Source organism: Chanodichthys erythropterus, chromosome 21 (assembly GCF_024489055.1).
Source record: "Chanodichthys erythropterus isolate Z2021 chromosome 21, ASM2448905v1, whole genome shotgun sequence".
Classification (NCBI taxonomy): Eukaryota; Metazoa; Chordata; class Actinopteri; order Cypriniformes; family Xenocyprididae; genus Chanodichthys; species Chanodichthys erythropterus.
Window position 1 is genome coordinate 31606884 of NC_090241.1, and position 18973 is coordinate 31625856.

Below are 18973 nucleotides of genomic sequence, written 5' to 3' on the forward strand. Positions count from 1 at the left end.
ACAAAGAAAAGATGCCTTCAGTTAATTAATCTTACACATATGGAAATAGATGTATGCGATATGCAGAAATATATATCAAGACTGACAGACAGAATGGCACAGGATCTGTAAGCCATACAGGAAGTACTATGATATACTATGCTATGAAAAAGTGTATCTGTCATCATTTACTGGATACCACTGTAATGTACACCTACACTCTCTGTATTGGTACTGTATACAAAGTAAAAGCCATCACTTTGGTACACTTATTCTTGTAATAATCACAAACACAATATAGATGTACTCTCATTGCATGTTTTGAAAGTAAGAAAGTGTCTGTTAGGACATAAATGTAATATGCAAACAGATGTTAATTGCAGTTATGTATTTATTATGTATTTTCCAATTCAGTATAAACTGCTATGAATACAATAAATATGAATCATTAGCACCAGACTATATAAATGACTTTCTATTATGTTACATCTGTTTTAATGAAAGGATAAAGATCTATTCTGAAGTCCTTTTTTCGTGACAAGCAGCCTGTAAACAAATGCACAGCAGACAAACATGTTTGACTCTGAATGGATTTTCTTTCTCTTTCATTTCCATGCAACAACATGTGAATGTATAGAGTTAAGTCAACTGAATGGTCAAATTGGGTGTTTTCCAATTGAAAACCAAATTGGTATTGATGTGCATATCTTTGTTTTTATCTTCTTTACCTTTAAAGCATAATGGATTAATTTGTGTCTGGTAATAGGCTATTAGTGCATTATTTAGTATTACTTTTCACAAAATCAGAAATTCCATGCCCAGAAAATTTCTTCATATTGCAACACCTGAATTTTCCCATACCCACTTTTTTTTGTCTTATCTTGTCTCTACATAAAGTAGGGTTCAGGAATTTCTTGCCCTCATAAACATTTTAGTGTATAGGCTACATGAAATATAACACACAGTAGCTAAATGGTCTACTAACTAGGCAACAGAATGATGCAATCTCTTTTTTGTGTCACGGTTTAGGCATAAATGCATTTAAGCCAAACTCATGACTTGAAGAAAATTAATAGTTGTTTCATTGCTTTAATTAGGCTAGCTATTATTGCACAACTTGGTTTAAACCGTTCCTCTTCAAATCCATTTGGAATTATGGGATAGTTTCATTTTAAACCATTTTCTAATGGTATTTCCTTATTGTCGTAAAAACAGAGAGAAGAAACTGCGTCGAAACTGTAAACATCACCTGACGAGCCTATTTCCAGTCTACCTGAGTCACCTGTGCAGACAGCGCATGCTCATAGTTGGTTCTTTCAAAATGGGCGTTGAAACGTTGCCTATACGTCGAAGTTTCCTCGGAGTCTTTGCACAAACAGTCTGTCTGTCACCACAGGAGATAGGACGAACATCAAAGAGTACGAGATATTGTAAGTCAAATAACTGATTTATTCGTTGAAATTGGTTTATTCGAACATTTCGATGCATTCCAGTAATGTTCGCATTAATATCATATTTTGTTGTTTTCGTGGCTAGCTGAATATATGCGTGCCGTTGCCATGGTACTTTAAGGTATTCTTAAAAAGATAGTTCACTCCAAAATGAAAATTTTGACTTAATTTTCTTGAGAAAATCATGTAAACCCCTACATTTTTAAGGGGATTAAAAAAGTAGTGAAGGTGACTGATGAGGCTGTCAATAGGACGATTTTTGGCCAATTATTAGAACTGGACGATTAACTTGTCAGTAAATAGGTTAATTTTTTAACTTCTTTTTATAGTTAATTCTGATTCAAACATATTGTGTGAAATAAGTGTTAATTGGCATTGTTGTTTATTTACATGACAGCATGGCATCCATTTCAGCTGACCAGAATACCCAGCATACCCCTCAACTGCTGTCAGTTGGAGAAAAGGATAAGAAACGGTTGCTAGAGGTGTATGTAAAGCGAAGTTTCAGCCTTAACGATGGCTCACAATGTCCCCTGAGGCAGGAGCACAGATCACGCAAATGGGTCCCCATCACTGAGCAGAAGACAAGAGATCGCAGACATTCCAGTGATGCATCTCTGAACTTGACTTCACAAGCCTCCATCTCAGATGAGGACATTAGATATGAGCCTGTCATTGAACCACAACTGGACAAAAAGGAGATGCCTTCTGAGAAGAAATCCAAAAAGTGGAAAGTCAGCCTGCGTCGTAATGATGGCTCTAATGGGTCGCAGAAGTCCAATGGCAAACCCAAGAAGTGGTTTCAATATTTGGATAAGGGCAAGGAGGATGGTGGGCTAAACAGTGATGCTTCCCCCCAAACAAGTACATTTGCTGTTGGAGATATTCATTCAAAGACGCCAGAGTCTTCTACAGTGGAAAGGAAGGACAAAGAAGGCAAGAAGACTAAGAAACCCACTGTATGGAAGACTTTCTTGAGCTTTTTTTCCAAAGGAAGCAATGAAAAGGAACAAGATCATCAGAGAACTGAAGAAAAGCTCCCACTTTCCCAACCCTCAACACCCCAAATGTCTTGTCTGCCTTTAGCTGATGGCAAATCAAAAGGTGACGTCAACCTGCGCCACTCAAAATCTTTGAAAAAGAAAAAGTCGCAGAGGAGATCGTTAAAATTGAGACGAAGTGGAGATATGTCCACTGCCAAATGTATGTATCTCAGATTTTCTCAATGCATGTGCAGCTGTATTATGCATGTTCTTTGTATTAGTTTGGAGTTTGCATATATTGGAAAACAATTCTAAATAAGTTTGACTTTTTTTTACAGCTGTTGCGATGGTGGAACCCACCAACTCGTACTATGAGAAAGTGTCAGAGGAACTGGAGAAAATCGTGCATGAAGTGAAGGACAATCCAGCCGATGACAATGTCACGTCTCAACCAACAGACCAGAGTGAGTGTTATAATAAACTATATTTGAATGATGCAAATGAGATGGGTTAAAATTTTGATAGATAGTATGCCAAAAACCTGTATAGTGTTCAGCTAGTTGTCACAGTGTCTGAATTACTCAAGGCAACTGAAGAAGAATGGGATATTTTTACTTCTTTTACTCACATTTACTCGCAATCATGTTGTTTCAAAACACTTTCTTTCTTTTGTGGAACACAACAGAAGATATTTTGAGATTTTAAAGTACTCTTTGGTTACCAACATTTTTCAAAATATGTTCTTTTGTGTTCCACCAAAAAAGAAAATCATACTGGTTTGGACAACTGAATTTGACAGAATTTTCATTTGATAAATAAACGGTTATCACTTAAGCAATAAAGCTGCAAATTAAAAGTGTTTCACTAAAATTTTAATAATTAGTTGCTCATTCTTATGTTGTTCCAAATCCATATGCTGTTATTTTTTTTGTGTAACACAAAGGAGAATTTTAGATATATTTAACAATTCATAGTGACCATGAAGGACAAAAACTGCCATAAAAGGATGACGTCAATGACTTCTGCTTCTCGTTCTCAAATCTTGTTCTCCATTCTGCAAATTCTCACACAAAGGCTTCAGAAGTCTTTGAATACGGCACACAAATTGTATGAACTACTTTTATGGTGATTTTTTTTGTCCCTTGGAGTTTGACATATGTCGCCACCGTAACCTGTAACTGTATGGAAAATTATTTTAAAAAATAATCTTTTGTGTTCAGCGAAAAAGAAACCCACAGGTTTTGAAAGACCTAGAGTGAATTAGAGCAAACAGACATTAGTCTCATGTTGTTTTTTTCTTGTGATTTTGTTGTTGCTCAAAGCACATGGTCTTTTATAACATTCCTTAATTTTTCTATCATATTTCTATAGTCTCACAAGAAGAGGTTATCAGGAGAATCATAGAACTGATGAAACAAGAAGGGGACAAACTAGATATCGGGGTAAGTGTATCGCTTTCACATTCCTTCTGAAATCACTAAAGATTACTGAGACATTTTGCTTTTGTTTTGAGAATGTATGTTTCAGTTTCAAATGTATAAAATGTATTTAAAGGAGGTCTGTTTCCTTTTACCCACTAATGTTTTCTTGTCTCCTGTCCCTCCAGCTGAAGGAGAACAGCACCGTGATCAGTTTTCTGAACAAGATCACCTATAGATCCTTCCAGCAAATGGCTGATCAATATGTTCATTCAGAAGTTCCAAATAAGAACACCTGCCCAACCGTCGTGGCACCAGAGCTGGTGAAGTTCGCCTTCACTCTGGACTTCACTGCTCAAGTCGCTAATCTGCACCGCCAGGCCACAGGCCACATCATGGGCTTGGGGAACCAGTATCTCCAAGATCGCTTCACTCACATGAGCGAGAGCCATCCGCATCTCGCTGACATTAAAGCAAAGGATCAGAAAACGCAGAACTCTGAGCAAGAATTCTTAAGCTTGTAGAAGCATGAGCTTCTAGTTGACATAGTTTTACTGGATATACCTCTGAAATGTACAAAAAAACGATGAAATGAAGGATTTTAACGTTTTTTGGGTTTTTTTGCACAATAACCCAATAATGTGCTAACACACACCAGAAAGAACTGCTTTGCTTATATCATAGAACATTATTGAAGTTATTTGAAATTTGGGAGAAAACACTTTGTGAATATTTCTAAGGAAATCGAAACCATCAACCTTTGAGTTTTGAACATACTAAACCTTTGCGTAATTTGTTGCAAAGTGTAAATTTAAAAAACAAACCTGAATGATGTAAGCTAGAGCAATCTTAATGTGAATCTATTCTGCAAATGTTTGCACAACTGCATTCATTATTTTTATTTATATAATGTTTTTTTGTTTTTTTATCTTTATATTATACCACTCTCTAATTATGTATTTTAAATATGTTGTAACTGTGTATGCGGGCATATGCAGAATGTTTACACCATAATGATTAAATATAGTGAATATGTTTTATAAAGTGTTGTCCATGATGTCATTTATTCATTTTCCTCTAAAATTGTGTTAAATACAATTTAAATACAATACAGTTTAATTTAATTGATCCAAAATAAAAAAAAAAAACAGTTAATGAGCATAGCAAATTTAGTTTATGAATGAAAAATAAAGTAATATGATTACAGCCAACTACTGACTGATATAGTTTTATGCTGTGCAATCTTATTTTTATTTTCATTTGGTCCATTCTAAATTTGTGTATTTTTAGTTTTTATAAACACAACTTCTTTTTTTTTTAATAAATCAGGATGTCCAAATCCAACTTGATAAAGTATTTATTAGCTTTGAACAATTTTACATACATGAAACAGAATTTTGGCATGTTTAATTTATTCTTACTAAATTGAAATAATCATTTAGTAATATTATATACTTTTGTCATTTGTATTAGTCTTTGTTGTTGTTTAATTATATATAGTTTATTTTTATTTCAGTTTTAAACATGTTTGTACACTGAAGAAAAAAAATTTCAGGTCTTGGGCTGCGTCCAAAAACTGGAAAATGCTGCCTTCTGAGGACACATTTCAAGGTAGTAAGGCATCAAGGCACGTCCGAATCCAATGTTAGCTTCACTTCCTCTCTCATGAGATACCTTCCTCAGATCGATTTTTGAAGGCAGCATAGATGTATCCTTAGCTGCCTTTGATATCCCACAATCCTGTGCTTTCCATTCTGTGACAATTGAGCTAGAAAAATAAAGATGGTGTCCGAAAGTTGCGTTTGCTGCTCAGTTTGTATATAAATGTACGATTTTGATCAACATATTTCAATTTTGATATCATTTCTATCGAGAAATTACTACTGTAATAATTAAATATTTGTTTAGTTCTCACCAAAGCTCACGCTATATTGCTGTAGATCATTAAACTGTTACACTGCCTCAGAAGTCTGTCCGAAATCATTTTCGTGAGGTACCTTCATGCACAAACGCTGCCGTACAAGTCATTCTCTTATAAGACAGCGAGGCAGCAAGACAGCTACCTAGGTTTTCGGACGCAGCCTTGGACTCTCAACTAATGAGCTGATGATCTGAATCAGGTGTGTTTAATTAAGGAGACATGGAAAACATGCAGGGTTGGAGAGGCTCCAGGAATGTGCTAAAGCAACACAGTTCCGACACATTTTGTCCTAACTTAATTTCGTTGTGTTCAATCCACTTAAATATATCTAATATTGAAGTTTACTGCGTTTGTGTTGGGATTACATGAATGAATTTTGTTGCATTAACTGAAACTGGGCGGTGCTTGTTAGTTCCCAGCATGCATTGCATATGGCTGGATCAAGAGAGAAAATGTTGAAATTAGATATTATTTTATGTCTTTTTTGCAGTAAGATAATCAGTCACTAGAGAGAGATGTTTGACAGAGAATTTTGTCTGCAATAAGTAACACCTTCAGTCTTCCTCTTGCACATCCATGTAGGAGATACAAGGAGAAGAGAGATCATCTTCTGTGTTCCTGTGCTTGTCCAAGTCTAGGAATAAGCCTCCGTCATAATCTAGCTTGTCCTTCTGAAGCTGTGGTGTTTCAGAATGGCTGTCCATTTCTAACTCTAAGTTGAGCTGCAGGAGGAAGGTTGAAGATAGTGGCTTTGCATCTGTAATGATGTTATCTGTCTTTTTACAGAAACTGCCGGATCCAGCGAGCTGGAAGCAGAGGAAGGATCGTTGTCTAAACGAGGGAGGCTGGGTCTGGCTGCTGCTCTCCAACTGCTTCTTCGAGAATGAAGTAGGAAGACGGCATGGCAGAAAACGCAAAGCGAGAGAAAGTAGTTGCAAAGAAAGAGGGGGGAGACAGGACCAGGGTGCAAGAAACAGAGCAGGAGTGGGGACCAAAGGTAGAATTTGCAAAAGCAGGAATCTGGAAAAATTTAGGAACATCTAATGATGGTATTAAGATCAAAATATACACTCAAAAAATATTTAAGCTTTTTTTTTTAAGATTTACGCAATTTAATTAATAGTAAAATTCCATCAAAATGAATTGAATAATCCTAAAGTTTCAGTGTGTAAATTTTAGCCCTCTTTCGAAGCACATAGAGAACATATGGTGGCTGACACAGGACAAAGATGTCGATGCTTCTAATAAACCAGACGACTACTACTACTGTGTATTCAATGTGATGCAAGCTGCCTCTAAAAACACCAACGAAGAAGAACAACATAGTAACGAAACGTTACAGGATTTTGTCCGTTTAGGGCTACTGTAGAAACATGGCGTCGCAAAATGGCGACTTCCATTTAAGGGGACCCGCGGTGTATGTAGATAGAAATGACTCATTCTTAGGTAATAAAAACACAACAGTTCATTATGTAAGGTCTTTATACACCACTGAAAACATAGTTATGTATATTATATTGCATTTCTATCAATAGATCCTCCTAAATATTACACACTGGACCTTTAAGGGGATAATTGATTAAGGATTGTTCAGTTGTTCAATTAAAATATGTAAGGATTATTCAGTTCAATATGATGGAATTTTACTATTAATTAAATTGCACAAATCTTAAAAAAGACTTTTTTTGAGTGTATATGCATTCTTGTTGTTCTTAATTCATAAATAATGTCACATTACTGAAGTAAAATGTGTTATTTCATGTTTCATTACAAGGTCAATCATGTATGAAAACTTTGCTAGTTTTACCTGTTTGTTACCAGTCCTCTTAAGAGTGCGAGGGCGAACCGCAGGTGTATGATCACATCCTGTTTGAATTCCCCGCCTGCATTCAGAGCTTGAAGGGGAATTTTCTTCGCCCAGCAGAAAAATCTGTTCACATACACATGCAAAACAACACTAGGAATGACAATAGGCGCTTACATGTTTTTCTCATATACTGATAAGATACACAAGAACATGAGCAACTGATACATAGCCTAAAGATCTAACCTATAGATGAACAAGATGACAGCTGTAGCAGGAAGAGTGTACGGCAGTAAAGCGTAGGATATGAGACGACACGGCAAGATGTTGTTGTGAAAAGTCCAGATGCCAAACTGTTCTGCTAGGTTACAAAGCAAAGCTGAAGAGAGAGATTTCATTTTAGCGTACAGAGCTGGGCATTAGACTGGATCTAGTTCCCTCAAAAAGGTTGCGGACACATAAGTCAGAACTAAGTTCTTGCATTAAACAATATCAAACCAAGTGGAATCTGCAAACAATGTCACAGTCATCAACAGGTGTAGTTCATGATATTAACTATGACCATGTCTTTTTGTCATCATTTTGAACAGTATATACATTATTCTATAATTTACAACCCAAAACAAACTTCTACTTGTATGTTTTGCTTGTGGAAGGTTCTTTCAAATTCTACCGTATAAAATGTAATTTATTCCTGTGATCAAAGCTGAATTTTCAGCATCATTACTCCAGTCTTCAGTGTCACATGATCCTTCAGAAATCATTCCAATATGCTGATTTGCTGCTCAAGAAACATTTAATCAATTTTGTTAATCAAACAGTTGTGCTGCTTAATATTGTGAAAACTATCTGACAGTTTTTTCAAGATGCTTTGATGAAAATAAACTTCAAAAGAACAGCATTTATTTGAAATAGAAATCTTGTATAACATTAAAAATGTCTTTAATGTCACTTTTAATCAATTTAATGCATCCTTACTGAAAAAAAGTATACATTTAAAAAATTAATAATAATAATTGTATGGCCCCCAAACTTTTGATTGGTCGTGTAATGAAACTGTATTCATGCATTTTAAACATGAATTAACTCTTTAAATACATTTCAGAGCTCACTCTCAAGAAAAAATGGCTCTAAACAGTAACAAATTAGGGTTCTTCACCTTGTAACAATAGCGAAAACCATTTTGGTGCTAATTAGAAACTTTTTTTTATAATTTTTCCATAAAGAACCATGCTTTTGAAAGTGCTACATACCACCTTAATGGTGTTATAAATAACCTTTTAATTAATAGTTTATTTTATTATTATCTTTACAGTTACAGTGTGTCTCTTCTATTTGCTTATGTAAAAACAATTATGTTTATGAAGGCCAAATTTAGCAAAAATTGACAGAATGTGAAAGAAGAGCCCTTTATAATGTTAAAAGGAAAAGTTATTGGATAGCTTTGAGAGTGTGTTGACAGTCTGTGTATTTGATTGGCTGCTGAGCTCCAGAAAATTAGTATGAGGTGGCATTGACAGTTACAGATTTAAAAAAAAAAAAAAAAAAAAAGAACCCTAAACTCTAAAACAAAGAACCATTTCAGCATATAAAGTTATTCAAGACAATACGGTTCTAAATAGAACTGTGTGAAGATCCTTTAAAAAAATCTTTTTTTGGAGTGCTGTCACTAGATATCTTGCTAACAGGGAATGTTCTCAAAATATATTATTTATACATCAATTATGGAGCGTTTTTTCTTATATGTTTTCCTTGGAAGTTTGTCTAACATTTTTACTTGTTTCAGAATATTTAGAGAACATTCAAAAGTAACATTCCCATGATGTTTGCAACGTTTGTTGCAAAATGTTTGCAAAATGTATTATTTATACATAATTTCCTTGCAACATTTTTCATAACGTAATAGCAACATTAGCAAAACGTTCTTAGAGCATATTTTTGTTAGTTGGGTAGTTTTTGTCATACCTATTTCACTAAGTCACAAACAACTTACACAAAAGCATTTGCCTGACATTTGCCTATCCTTCTGTAGAGCAGGTGGGATATGGGGGCGTAATGAGGGTAAGAGTGATGGAGGGCTGCCCGCTGGCCCGCATAAAACTTTGCTCTTCAACTGCACAGCAAATGTCTTCCCAACCCCAGTGTTTTCCTCATCACCAGTGACAGTTGAGAGTGTCAGTAACAAATTTGGAAGTGCATTGAATCTGGAATTATCATGTGTATTCGGCTTCTCACCTTTTTGTATCCATGCTGGTAGGCTGTTATACAGTAACTGCACCAATGAGTTCAGGTTCCAGGGTAGGTCCTCAAGACCATGATAGTACTCCTCCGGTAACTCGGTATCCATTTTTATCTCCTCAGAACGCTCTCCTTTGCCCCACTCCTCTTCCTCATTTATCTGATTTTCTCTGACTTCTTGTGTTCTCTTCATGTTTACGTCCAGATTGGCTGATGGTTTTATGTCATTGTAACTAATGGATTGCAAGCATGTTATCTTTTAAAAGATTTGGACTAACACATTCTAAATGTCTTTTAAATGGCACCTTACAACTGCAGACTACAGTGTCCTCCAAAAAACATATACTCTTTATATTTCCCACCAGTTAATCTCAGTTCACCTCTAAAGAGTTGAGAAAGAGCCATGTTAAATAAAAATATTAGGTTACTTACATGATAGTTCATAACATCTTTCAAGTCCTGGAGGGGAGAGCAGCAGAAGTTACTTCATTATACTGCAACCTTGTATTAAACTCAAGCTTATTTTAGAGCGAGGCAGTGGCATGACAGGGTATTGCCAGTTTATGCTATTCTGCCACCTATTTTTATACACCACAGACAAGTGATTGATGGCTGCAATACTGAAATTGACATCTGACCAACACATGCTCAGAGACTTTCACCAGGCACTCATTACTTTAAAAAAGTCACCTTCCTCCAAGAGGGTGAATTCATATATTTATGTTATCTCAGTTTAATGTGCAGAGACAACTATAAATGATCATGTTTAATTGAGTGTTCTGACATGTCGACTCTTGAAATGAGTTTGGAGCCAAACTAACCTGTTTGTTGAACAATGGGAAATAGGGATGGTGCAGTAGAATGTTTAGAAACAATTATTTTTCGATATTACATTAATAATGAAGACCAATTCCTTGGTTTTTCTCAATTGTTAATTATAACTTAAAACGTACCTTCATAATTTATGATTAAGTATTTATATCCAACAATGTGACTATTATTTTACTGTAGCAGTAACACTTTACAATAAGGTTGCGTTATCAACTAACAATGAAAAATACTTCTAAAGCATTTATTAATCACAGTTAATGTTAATTTCAGCATTTACTCATACATTTTTAAAGTCAAAAGTCATGTTTGTTATTATTTATTGGACCTGAGCTAACATTTACTAACAATGAACAGTTTTTTTTTTATTAACGTTAACAAATAAATACTGTAACAAATGTATTGCTCATTGTTAATGCATTAACTAGGACCCTATTTTAAAGTGTAGCTCAAAACTACCTGCATTTTGAGGTAATAAGAAACCAGTTTCACATACCATTCTGCTCCAAGAGATTTATATAAAAGCATAATACGATTCATGCTCAGAAACACAAAATTAAGTTCTATTTAACTTAGACCTGTAATAACAAAAATGGTTTACCATTTTGCAGACAAATAATCATAAGGCATCTTTAAACACAAATGTTTTCCTTTTTTATTGTATTTTTACAGGTACAAAAGAAAGATTAATCAAAGAGGCCAAAGCCCATGTCTTCATCAGACTCCTCAGATTCTTCTTTCTTCTCTTCCTTTTTCTCTTCCGCTGAAAGGCAAACATGCAAATGTCAAATCAGATGTAATGCACAAAGTTTCCTGGATATTTCTGACTCAGATAAAGTTTATCAATGGAGCGGTTCACCCCACTTCAGAAATTTAGTAAAAGGGAATGAGGAAGAAATGCTCTATGATCAGATCCATAACAAAACAATTAGTCTAACGGGTGACGTTCAAACTGCTGACCAAAAACACATCATTCACACCAGCAAATGGATATGAAAATTGTGCAAGAGAATATTTTGCTAAAATGTAATGCATTTGGAAAACTGCAATCAATGACAGTGAATAAAAAAAAAATCCTGAGCAGGAAGCCTATAACAAACCAAATAATTCTTACTATTCAAAAACCTAACTGGACTAGACTGAAGACATTTTTTGCCTTTGTCAGTAAAAGGCAGTGTTATTTTAGTATTAATGAGATAGTATTAAAGTTATTAATATTTTGCTTTTTTTTTTCTTAATTTTTTAAATTGTTTTAATTTTAATTTTACTATTTTTTTTTGTTATAGATAATTTTAGTTCTATTAATTTTGTTGTTTTTATAATTTGTATTATTGTTTATATATATATAACAATTTAAATTATATGAAAATAGCTGAAATAAAATAAGTTTAAGTTTTTTAATATTTTATTTTGATTAAAGTTTAGTTTATTTCAAGTAACAAAAGGTTTTTAATGGTTTTAGTTTTGGTTACCAGGTTTATTAAACTACCCACCTGCAGGTGCTTCCCCAGCAGGTGCGGCTCCACCGCCACCAGTGGCGGCAGCAGCAGAGACCGCCACTGCACCACCCGCTGGAACGGAGGTTAACTTAGAGAGGCCTGTGGAAAGAAAAAAAAAAAAAAAAAGGTGAGTGTTCATACCTCACATTATTTAAATATTATGTAGGTCAGACGGTAAAAGCAATGCAGTCTTACCGGCATTCATGACTTCATTGATGTCTTTGCCATTCAGTTCACTGATAACCTATTGAGCAACACCAAAAACAGAAGGATTGACTCATTTGGGGATTTAGTTGCTGTACATGAGCATTCGTGTTATTAAAAACAAGGAAACAAGTGCACCAGAGTTGAATGTGCAACAACACCAGAACTGTACTGAATTCCTTCAAATTAAAATAGTAATAATAGAACATACCCATGACATTTATTTATGGTAAGCAGTGGAAATCTAATTAAACATTTACATTATGATGAATTTTTAGATGTTTAATTATGACACACTTATATTAAGATGAAAACACTGTTGTCAGATTTAAAAACAGGTTTATTAGATCCAGGATCCACCTTGTTAAGTCGTTCATCATCGGCCTCAATTCCGACACTCCCCAGGATGTTTTTGATGTCTTTGGCGGATGGGTTGGCATTGCCACCCAGTACAGCCAACAGGTAAGCGGCCACGTAACGCATTCTAGAAGACAATTTACACATATTTACAACTGATTATTGGCTATGTTTATCTTTTATTCACATAATTTTAAGAAGCACTTGACATTTTATAGAATATTGCAGCATTTATTATGCCACATGGTTTATATTTATCTTCGATGCATATGATCTTAAGAACAATTAGACCAAATATATGAAAAAGTGACTAAAAAAAAAACATTATAGACAAACTTCAGACTGTCTAAAATGTGATTGAAATCTTTGGTCTCACGAAGGGTGCTGTAAGTCTGGAAACATGGTATTAAATTACACAAAATATTTCTTATATAATTAACTGATAAATTATGAAAATTAATTAAGAAACTGTCTCATAGATTGAAAGTCAGAGGTTTACTCTGACTGAACTTTACAGAGGGAACTGCCAAGCAGCTGACTAGGTTTATCAAGCGTGTTATACATGCTTTGTTTAGGGTTAGTGACATATACATTTTAAAACACAATTCAAATAATCAGAACACTTTTCAACCCTTCACGTCTTATTTGGAGTATTAACTGTAATTACAGTCTGCCATATTTCAATTCTACTTTGGAGCACAAGGAAACAAAATGGAGTATGCTGCTATTTCACTTGATAAACATGTGCTTACAGAGTGGATATACGGTTGAATTTTAATCACGAATACTATCTAAGAGACTGTACCGAGACACACTTTAATACTTTAAATATATGAAAGAGATGTCAATAAAACATACTTTAAGTCTGCGAAAGACACGAAACGTCGGTCACGCTGCAATTTCCGGAAAAGAGAGGACGAGTAGAGGAAAATAGCTGAAGAATGTAGCAGTATGCGATGATCTGATTGGCTGCACGATGCACCCCGTCAAAATGGCAGACGATGATTGGATACTATTTATTCCTCGTTCATGTTGTGCTGTCAATGCTTCTATCAAGACTTTTAAGGGTAATATTTGTTGATTTTTGGCCGTTTATTACTTATTAATAGTTTGCGATGTAAATATGTTTATTATGACTGAACCTAACTGTGTCTTTATACTTTTATAATTTTTAAGTACACATGAAATCAAAATTTACCATATTTACTTTGTTAGCGCAAACTGCTAGTTTTGTGGTGAACAATTCAATCCACACAAAATGGGCTTTTTAATCTTTAATCAAAATATGAAAATGCACCTCCCCTCTGCAACGGCGTCCCTTCTCTGATGACGTCAGTTTGACGGTTTGTGTAACCACGCCCTCCAACCGACCGACTGCTGTCTGCGAGTGCGAGCGTTGACGGCGCGTGAAAACAAACAGAGATGGCGAGGAGGTGCGTTTTAGGTTGTGGCTCTCCCGAAACACTTTTCCCATTCCCCAAAATTCCTTCGTTGCGGTCCCGATGGCTCGAGTTTTTGCATTTCCAGGAAGGAGGGATATCAGAGAGGTCACGGTTGTGCTCGAAGCACTTCACACGCGAATGCTTCAAAAACTGGACACAGCACGAAATGGGGTTTGTGAAATATCTGACATTAACAGATACGGCTGTCCCATCAGTGTACACCGTCGGTACCTCACAAAGTTTGACGGTAAGTGGAACTAGCTACAACCAAGCTCTTCAGACGCTGAACATCATACAGGGCTGCCAACATAACTTGATGTCATATTATGCACAATCAACTAAATAAATCACCATTTAAAGGGTTAGTTCACCCAAAACTTAAAATAATGTAATTAATTACTCACCCTCATGTCGTTCTACAACCGTAAGACCTTCGTTCATCAAATTAAGATATTTTTGATGAAATCCAATGGCTCAGTGAAGCCACTGTTCATAGTTTTCAGTCACGTGACTGTCACGCAGTTATGTAACTGCAGCACAAGCCTGTCAATTTTCCATCTTAAAAGCAAAAATATGTAAACAAGATGCAAGTTTTGGGCACTAGTGATCCATACAGCACCTGCAGTGATTTCAATCACTTAAAACAGCGGGACGTTTTTTTAAAAAGCTAACGTGAAAAACATAGGGTGGTTATTTGCACCAATAGTTAGTTTAACACTAATCAAGGATTTGTTGATCTGGGTTTTATTTTAAATCGAGTTGTGAATTTTAAACACAGATTAACTATGCTTAGAGTCCATTAGAATTAAAGGGCTGATCGAGCAGCATAGGCTGAGGGTGAACCAATGCCAGGCTAAAGAATCAACCCACCCTTAAAGTATATTAATGTACTTAAAGAGTTATATTAAAAGATCGAATTCAGTTGAACCCATTTTGATGATGCATACTATATACAGGCGAGCAGATGAGCTCAGAATATGAACGCAATGCGTTTTCTTTATAATGGTTTTCAATGGAAAAAAAACACTTAACGAGAAACCTCGTGTTGCATTAAAGGGTTAGTTCACCCAAAACTGAAAATTCTGCCATTTATTACTTACGTAATATTTTTACGACGAGAATATTTTTGGAGCACCAAAAAAACTAAATAACAACTTATATAGTGATGGCCGATTTCAAAACAGTGCTTCAGGAAGCATCGGAGCATAAATGAATCAGTGCGTTGAATCATGATTCGGATCACATGTCAAACTGCTAATGGCTGAAATCACGTGACTTTGGCGCTCCGAACAACAGATTCGACACACTGATTCATTTATGCTCCGATGCTTCCTGAAGCAGTGTTTTGAAATCGGCCATCATTAAATAATAATGTGCTTATTTAGTTTTTTTGGCGCTCCAAAAATATTCTTGCCACTTTATAATATTAATATTGAACCACTGTACTCACATGAATCGACTTAAATATGTTTTTAGTACCTTTATGGATCTTGAGAGAGGAAGTGTCCATTGCTCCCTATGGAGGCCTCATGGAGCTATCAGATTTCAACTAAAATATCTTAATTTGTGTTCTGAAGATTAACGAAGGTCTTACGGGTGTGGAACGACATGAGGGTAAGTAATAAATGACAGAATTTTCATTTTTGGGTGAACTAACCCTTTAATAATCTGTGTTCATTTGTTTGCCTGTACAAAGTATGTATAGTCAATAAGGTGTATACTGAAATTGGTCTTTTAATATCACTGTCTTACTACATTAGATCTTACTACAAACCTGGTAAAAATGACTGGTGGGCAATGGAGGAAGGCCTTGTTTTGCCCGCCGGGGGGCGTTCCCCTCAGGGCATGACGTCACGTGAAAACTCTCAGTTGCCAAATCACTGAACCTCTCAAGATCAAGAAATTGTACTATTTTCTGTATACTAAATATGTAAAATTACATATTTAAAGCAATTCATGTGAGTACAGTGGTTCAACCTTAATATTATAAAGCGATGATGAGAATACCTTTTGTTAACCCAAAAAAAAAAAAAAAAAACACTTTTCAACAATATCTAGTGATGGCTGATTTCAAAACACTGCTTTGAAGCTTCACTAATCTATTGTTTCAAATCAGTGTTTTGGATCGAGTATCAAACTGCTGAAATCACATGACTTTGGCGCTCCGAACCACTGATTCCAAACAAAAGATTTGTAAGGCTTCAAAGCAGTGTTTTGAAATCGCCCATCACTAGATATTGTTGAATAAAATCTTTATTTTGGGGTTTTTTGGTGCACAAAAATTATACTCGTCGCTTTATAATATTAAGGTTGAACCACTGTAGTCACATGAACTGTTTTAAATATCAATTTGTGTTCCGCAGATGAACAAAGGTCTTATGGGTGTAGAACGACATGAGTAATTAATGACAGATTTTTCATTTTTGGGTGAATTAACCCTTTAAATCAACATGAGATTCATCATAATGATCATCTCTTACTCTTAACAGAGGGTATGTTGAAAGATACAGAACAAATTATTGAAATGAATTAAATGTCTCATGTAATCGCTCAATGATTATAAAATTATTATAAAAACCTAATTGTATACTATTCAATTGTTAATTTTGAATTTTAATAATAATGTACCTAACTGATAGGTTTCCCTGTACAGTTTGCAAAATTATTTGAGAGATTTTTATCCTTGGAAAAAAAAAACTATATATAACATTACTGTATATTCAAATGAATTGATATTGAATCAAGATAAAAATCTTAAGCTTATGAATTGAATCGTAATTCTCACTCCAAGTAGAACTCAAAAATTGGCAGTCCTGCACAATCATCTATTTTGGGCTTGTAACCATGTCAAACTGCAATGCAATTCCTGTTATACAGCCCCTAACAAGAGATGTGGCCTGTCAATGTGATGCACCATCTTTGAAGAGTGTGTCGATCCAAACAGAAACCCAAAAGCTGAAAAGACGGAGTAAAGGTAAAGTTATAGGCTACATCCTTGCTATGTGTTTCTTCATTGTATTAGCTGGTAATGGTCTTCTTGTGTTGTGTTTAATGGGTTTGATTGTCATATGTGTGTGTGTTGAAAATTTCAGCAGTTCAAGTGAAGCCTTTAGGCCACTCTGTTGGTACAGGCATTGAACCTCCATGTCTTCAACACCAAATAAAAGGCCACGCATGGAAGACCCTGCATTCGATGAGAGCTCAACACACACCTCAAAAGTTTTTGGCCTCGTAAAAGATTTTTGATAACGGCTGACAGATTTTTATTTCTATGTTTCTTGTTGTATTTTTGTGTGCGCATTGGAAGCTTCAGTACCAAATTCCTTGTGTGTTTAATAAAGCTCTTTCTGATTCTGATATTAATAGTCTCAAACTTATTAATTCTACAAATAAAATTAAATATGAATTGTCTTAGCAGTTGTGCTTTTTTGATTTTATTCTTAAAATCCCCTCCAGTTAGTTAACAGCTACACATTCAACACCTCATATGGTAAATAGCATACATAGATTTTTAAACATTGTATGAACAGCTACATGTTCTAAATATAAAAAAGTTCCAATATGAAACTAAAACAGCAGAATTTGTATAACTTGGGCTTTTGTCCCATTTGGTGGCATATGATCCACCATTCAGTTCTGACCTTGATGCACAGCTTTCTAATGTTTCATCAGCTCTTCTCTATCTTTTATTAGTAGAGGAAAGGATAAAAGGATAGACACAATATATCTTCCGCATATTGATGTAAAGATCCCTTTTTTGTGTGCATGGCAATAGCAATGATCATCAAAAGGTGATTTATGATGTTACATCACAGCTAAAATAAAGAATATCATGTATTTAAAGCAACACTAACAGCTCCAGACCACATTAAAGGTGAGCAAAAATGAATAGACACAAGCTTTTTATTGACAGGAACAAAAACTCAAAATGGCAAACACATCAGTCACAAAAAACGGTTTAGATTATCAAGCAAGTTTCACAATTGTACTGGAAATGAACACAGCCTTTTATAGTTTATTGAAAGGATTCAGTTTCGTCTTGATGTAGAAAGCACTGTAACTGATCAGGGAAAATGAATGAATTTCAGGAATGTCTACAGTTCTATTAGCTCTTCATCCTTCTCTTGTGTAAAGAGGAACGACACAGTTTCCAGAATAAACTCCAAGATTTTTCTCCAGTAGGTCACATACCAGATCTTAAATAGGAATTCTCCTAAGAGCACCAGTACAAAGAGTGCAAGAAGACTCAGGAAGATCCGATCGATATGGTGGAGCACCCTCTCTTTGAATGTGCGCTGTTCCCATGGCACTGCGGCCCGAGCCTCACTATATCGGCCAAAATGGAGAAGGGCATCGTCTATCTCCTGTGTCTCCACTTCCGCAGCTCTGTCACCTTCTGCCATCCTGCTTAATGCTCTCCAAAAGTCAAGTCTTTGTAAATTGCTTTTGTAATGAAATTTTCAACTTGGAGACAGGCCTCAGGACGTGCTCTTTTGTTGGTTTTCCCTGAGTGCTGCTGAAGAATAAAGCTTGAAGTAATTGAAATGGCAGTAGCTTAATTAGTTTTCAGTCTTTCTTTAATACCTTGAGAAAATACAAAAGATGTACCATTTAAATGAAACTAATTAGCTGTAGCCATTTTAATATAGTTGGTTGATTTCCATTGTCCTCGTCAAGGCTGCTGTGTGTGTCTGACTGAATACGGTAGGCTGATTATGAACTCACCTCACTAAGGAGATCACTGGGACTTACCAACACTCAGCACTTTTCAAAATCCTATAGGAACAGATGGCAAATAAGAGGGATAGGGCTACAATTTGCTAACAAAAGGCCATCTAACATTTCCTTT

At 35.3% G+C, this 18973-nt stretch overlaps 3 protein-coding genes and 1 long non-coding RNA gene across 4 annotated transcripts; 2 read left to right on the plus strand and 2 right to left on the minus strand.

The window, feature by feature from the left end:
• The first annotated feature begins 1315 nt into the window (after positions 1-1315).
• LOC137011465 (apoptosis facilitator Bcl-2-like protein 14) lies at positions 1316-4981 on the plus strand. The gene is made up of 5 exons (XM_067374332.1): positions 1316-1409; positions 1828-2633; positions 2752-2877; positions 3785-3855; positions 4020-4981. The coding sequence occupies exons 2-5, from the start codon at positions 1829-1831 to the stop codon at positions 4353-4355; spliced, it is 1338 nt and encodes a 445-aa protein (XP_067230433.1). The 5' UTR covers positions 1316-1409; position 1828; the 3' UTR covers positions 4356-4981.
• Positions 4982-6306: 1325 nt separating this feature from the next.
• LOC137010880 (uncharacterized) lies at positions 6307-9987 on the minus strand. Its single transcript, XM_067373282.1, has 4 exons — positions 9792-9987; positions 7803-7935; positions 7560-7682; positions 6307-6772 (listed from the first exon to the last, which is right to left on the minus strand). Exons 1-4 carry the CDS (start codon positions 9985-9987, stop codon positions 6307-6309), a joined length of 918 nt encoding a protein of 305 aa, XP_067229383.1.
• Positions 9988-11253: 1266 nt separating this feature from the next.
• rplp2 (ribosomal protein, large P2) lies at positions 11254-13678 on the minus strand. Its single transcript, XM_067373102.1, has 5 exons — positions 13541-13678; positions 12686-12809; positions 12317-12365; positions 12116-12220; positions 11254-11385 (listed from the first exon to the last, which is right to left on the minus strand). Exons 2-5 carry the CDS (start codon positions 12806-12808, stop codon positions 11309-11311), a joined length of 354 nt encoding a protein of 117 aa, XP_067229203.1. The 5' UTR covers position 12809; positions 13541-13678; the 3' UTR covers positions 11254-11308.
• LOC137010785 (uncharacterized) lies at positions 13679-17475 on the plus strand. The gene is made up of 3 exons (XR_010893401.1): positions 13679-14371; positions 17002-17098; positions 17217-17475. It is a non-coding gene; the product is annotated as an uncharacterized lncRNA (long non-coding RNA).
• Positions 17476-18973: the final 1498 nt, after the last annotated feature.